Source organism: Mus caroli, chromosome 14, assembly GCF_900094665.2.
Source record: "Mus caroli chromosome 14, CAROLI_EIJ_v1.1, whole genome shotgun sequence".
Classification (NCBI taxonomy): Eukaryota; Metazoa; Chordata; class Mammalia; order Rodentia; family Muridae; genus Mus; species Mus caroli.
The window spans coordinates 56,788,484-56,793,716 of record NC_034583.1 but is presented as its reverse complement, the minus strand read 5'-3'; the positions used below and the strand labels follow the sequence as shown (position 1 = coordinate 56,793,716).

At 45.1% G+C, this 5,233-nt stretch overlaps 1 protein-coding gene across 1 annotated transcript in view; it reads right to left on the bottom strand.

Annotated features, from left to right (window-relative positions):
• Nuggc (nuclear GTPase, germinal center associated) overlaps positions 1-5,233 on the bottom strand; it is a 44,255-nt gene that overhangs the window by 5,675 nt on the left and 33,347 nt on the right. The window contains exons 14-17 of the mRNA XM_021182542.1: positions 3,836-3,993; positions 2,435-2,573; positions 1,215-1,323; positions 570-706 (exon numbers count right to left, since the gene is read on the bottom strand). Of these exons, the coding sequence (XP_021038201.1) occupies positions 570-706; positions 1,215-1,323; positions 2,435-2,573; positions 3,836-3,993 (543 nt within the window). The remainder of the gene's footprint in view (positions 1-569; positions 707-1,214; positions 1,324-2,434; positions 2,574-3,835; positions 3,994-5,233) is intronic.

Genomic DNA, 5,233 nt, shown 5'->3' with positions numbered 1-5,233 from the left:
TATCTATATCTATATCTATATCTATATCTATATCTATATCTATATCTATATCTATATCTATATCTATATCTATATCTATATCTATATCTATATCGATATATAGATATCAAATATAGCCTCAGATTATGCTACTGTTGGAGATGCTGGTACCATTAAGTCTCTCTGTATGTATCTGCCTCTCAGTGCTGTGCCACCTCTTGACTTTGACTCATTCCTTCTGCCTGGTTTTGTTTATGCATAGAAAGGATACAACAACAACACCCACCTCACAGACTTGCTGGGGATTCGTGAGTAAACGCACGCAAATGCACCCACCTAACTCTTACGACCCCTGCTCTATGGATGGCTTTGCAGAGAGGAATGACACAGGAAAGAGCAGAAGGTGATGTATTTCTACAGTCCAGTGCTTGGTGGCAGGGAGGAAGGAATGTTGAGCCATGTGGCCATATGCTAGGTCCGGTGCAAATGGCATCCAGCTCTACTGGGCCCAGCTGTCTACCATCTGTCCTGTGCTCCCCACTTCCCTTCCCCAGGGCTGGACCTACCCTCCCCCCGAAGATGTAGAATACCTTCAGCTGTCGAAACTGGTGCCACATCCTCTCTTGAGCCCTCTCAAACAAGCCTTCAGCCACCTGCCGCTCTACCCCTCTCCGGATGACATCCTTCATTCTCTCGCATGCTTTCTTGCCAGTGATCTGAGCTGCCTCTGACCAGAAAAAAAAAAATAATAGAAGATAGTTACAATCACATAACAGCCACGACTTGGTCAGAAATCTATGGTATCAGAAGAAAAACCGGGCAAGCAAGCAAGCAGAAATGCACATGTACATACACATACACCTATCATGTAAAATAATGAAACCCAAGATTTAGATCAACTATAATTCAGAAAACCTAAGGACTGACTGAATCAAGCAGGTTACAAAAAATCACTCCCCAGCTCAAGAAGGGTCCTGAGAGTTGACCCCTGAGCAATTAAAGAAGGCACAGGTAAAAACTCTGTCCTAAGCTACAGCCCAGGCAACATGTAGACAACGAGGTCCCTCGGTTCCTTTCCCTGCGCCCTGCAGTCGTTTCAACATGTAGGTTGAGAATGTCACCAGAAGTTGATTGGAGAGGTGGATTCTTATAAAGAAGCCAGCAGAGCAGCAAGCTAATAGAAAACGGGAGGGTTCCAGAAACCCAGGAAGAGGAAGTGCCTCCCTGGGAGCCACCTTCATAGCACGGCTTCAGGTCATTTTGGATGGAGCTGGTGATAGACTCGTAGATCTTCCTTTTCCTCCGGAGGATGTGGCTCTCCAGGCCTCCCAGGATGGCGCTTATCTGAGAAACCATGTTAACACAAGGATTTGGGATGGATGCTCTGACAGAAGCACTCGGGTGTGCCTGTCTGCGCGCCACCCATCCCCCTGCCTCACATTAGGCTTGGCTGTTGTGATGACAAATATTGTCGACTTGACCAGATCTAGAATAATGAAGGAAAGAGGCCTCTGTGCATGTCTGTTAGGGATCATATCGATCAGACTAGCTGAGCTCTATAAATCACGTATCAAATGTGGGGACTGCCACTCCACCGAGTGGAGTCCCAGATGACACCAAAAAAAGAAAGCAAGGTTAGCACCCATATTCAGCACCCGCTGCTTCCTGGGTGTAATGTGAGTAGCCATCTCCACAGCTTCCCCTTAGTGATGATGGACTGTACCCTCAAACTGTGAGCCAAGATAAACCCTTCCTTCCTTAATTTGCCTTTGTCGGGATTTGATGGGGAAGAGTAATTCATACAGCCACCCACGTGTCACATCCCATCTGCCAGCTCCCCATGGGCAAGGACTCTAACCAGAGGATCGTTATTCCCTAAGGAGCCCCACAGTACCTAGACCCTACAAACCCAGTGAGTGCATCCTAACTAGAGCACAGACCTAGGAAGCCTCATTGAGAGACCAGGGTCACCAGCGTAATTCCTAGCATAGACATGTGATTCCAGTTAGGCCTGGAAGAAAGTGAATCACAGACAGGAGCCTGGAGTTGTCAACACTAGCAAACTACCTAAAATAATAATCATGTTAATAGTAATGGCAACGGTGATGGTGATGGTGGTGGTGATGATGGTGGTGGTGATGATGATGATATAGTAGTAATGATAAAGGATGATTTCTGTAAGCTTCCCTCCTTTGGCTCCTTCATAAAATTGGCAGAAATGATGGAGAGGTAAATGACCATCTTATTATGGGATGCACATTTTTATACATTTAAGTATTCTGTGAATATTTTGGGGTCTGAGTCCACTTCACTGCCTCAGGTGCTCCTATTCATTGCTTCTCCATGGAACAAAGCTGGTCTCAGTGTCCTCTGCCTCCATGGTGGCTTTAGGACCTCTTCTATTCCTATCCTGCCATGACTCATCCTTCCTCTCCATCCCCTCTGAGGATCATACCTCCTGGATCAGGAAGCTTCTCTTGTATCCATCTTGTTTCCAGCCACTTCTAACCCCAACTTCTGCCATCCTCTCCTCCAGGGAATGCTTGAAAGCATCTATGTGCTGCATCAGAGCAGGGGCAGTGGGCTTCCCATCCCTATGGAAGAAAGTGGTATAGCAGGTTAAGTGACCATGGTGGTGACTGTGCAGACAGGTGAGCATGAGGCAGGCTGATGTCCTCTATTGCTTTAAAAAGAAGCTGAAGCAAGGTAACAGTCATCGGATCCCCATAGTGTGCCAGACACTGGGCTGTTCAAGGCCAGTGTGCTGTAGTCAGTGTGATGGTGTCTCTGACACAGATGAGAACATTGGGGTGCGGAGGGGATGGCTGGAATGCAAGAGATCACACAACTAGTAAGAGGTAAAGGCCAGGCTTGCCTCAGAAGTCACTGTCAATAGCCAGTGCATGCGTCAGGGAGGGTAGGAGCTGAGCCTTCAGGGTGGGAGAGGAGATGAAAGGGAGTGGAAAGAAGAGGTTATCCCCTTCAGAATATCTGAGAATGGAGAAGCAGCAGGCTAGAGAAGAGAGCCTGGACTTTGAATCCTCAAGGAGTTTTTTCCATGATCTGGTAACCCTAGAAAAGTCTCTCACAGTTCTTCACGGTTTGCTTGTTCTTGTGTAAAGGACCAAAGCCACTCTGTAGCACTCAGGAAGCATTTGACAATGCAAACACATGCCTGTTAGCATGGCAGAGGTAGGTTGTGTACTGATTCTGAATGCTGTTCCATGTCTCTGTGACGGGGTGGGCTAGGAGATGGTATGGCATGACTGAACATTTAAAGACTGGTAGGGACAGAGGCAGGATGCTTGGCGACAGGCTGATGTACTGCAGATTTGGAGAGCATCTTTCTGTTGATGGAGGGAAGAGTTAAAGGTCTAGGAATGCACGGGCATGGGGAAGGGGCCCTGCCCACAACTCGTTCATTAGCATGCACACACCAGAATCAGACAGCATCCTCCTGGGGCCACTTTTTCTTTTCACACTTCAGGGAAAGTTCTGAAAGCCTTGTGCTTATTTTATTCCACACTCTCCAATCAAAATACCCTGTCTCAGGGCTCAGGTCCCTAAGAAAACGAATCCCCTGCTGCACGGAGGAGATATTTGAAAAATAATGGCAATCATAATATTAGTCTGGAAGAAACCTCTCCATGTGTACCCCAGGTCACCATGGGAAAATTTTAAGTAAACCAAACCAAGATGGCTTTTGTGTTTTGCCAGAAGCTAAGCTTTCTGTCTCAAATAACCAGCTACTCTTTACACTTCCTGAGCCAAAAAAAATAAATTCCTAAATCCAAGACTCTGGCTTGATGTCCCGCAGATGTGTATTAATGAGAGAGCAAGATGAAAAATTCTTTACCTAAAAATGCCTCCAAATACAGGGTCGATCTGGTCATAGATAGGCTGAGACAGGGCTTCATTCAGGTCAATTCTGGCCAGAGTTCTGGAGGCATACACCCCATTTTTCAGGCAAACTGCTTTCAGGGTCTGGTGAAAACCTTGGTTTCCTCTGCTCCTCTAGACAATGAAACAATGAATTAGCAAGTCAGTGGGCATTAACTAGAAAGCCATAGGGTTGAATTTTCATTGTCATGGGTCAAAGGTTATTCATTACTAAGAATTATGGGGTGGAGATAGAGACACCTTGGTCTTTAAACATGTCCTTAATCCATTGACTAATCATGAATACATCTCTAGGTTGACTGGAAGCTCCTGCTTGGGCTTTCAAAGGGTCTCAGGCTCATGTCAATCACAAACTCTGTGATGAGTAATACTGACTGTCGGTTGGATAGAATCTGGAATTACTAAGGATACAAAACTCTGGGCATGCTTAATATAAGTCTAGATTGAGTTAACTGAGGAAGAAGACCAGCACTAAATGTGGATGACATCATTCTATCAACTGTGGTCCCAGAATGAACACAAGGGAGAGGGCAAGCAAGGCACCAGCATCCCCCCTCTCTCTGCTTGGCTGTAGACTCAATGTGACCAGCTGCCTCACACTCCTGCAGCCATGCCTTTCCTACCACGATGGCCTGTACCCTCAAACTGTGAGTCAAACGAAGCCCTTCCTTACATTACCAGGTATTTTGTCACCAATAACACCAATTCACCTTTCCAGACAAACTTCGATTTGCAGTCTCCTTCCCTGCCAGTCTCTAATGTGCCAGTCTCTAATGTTAGCCTCTAATTTGCTTGTTGAGCTCAGTCCCAGCATCTCACCCATCTTTATGTCTGCATCTTATAGTGATTCAAATAGTGATTGACAGCTAATTGTTTAATGAGCAATTATGGCACAAATGGAAAAGAAAATGAACTGCTGACTCACAGTAAGTATACGTCTTGAAATCACCAAGGAAGAGTACAAATTTTGTTGACTATTGAATGAAATACAATTGAATTTATGTATCTTTGGTATTTTACCCAGGTTAATAAAAGTCCAGACATCAAAGGAAGAAATATTTAGTATGTGGTTAGAGATATAAGAAATACTAACCAATTTTATCTAGATAGTGATTAATAACAGACAATCAAAGTCTGTTTGCTAAAAGTTCAGTAGAGGACAGCATGAGCTTTAAACAATGATTTTTTTTTAAAGATTTATTTATTTATTATATGTAAGTACACTGTAGCTGTCTTCAGACACTCCAGAACACTCCAGAAGAGGGCACCAGATCTCGTTACGGATGGTTGTGAGCCACCATGTGGTTGCTGGGATTTGAACTCTGGACCTTCGGAAGAGCAGTCAGGTGCTCTT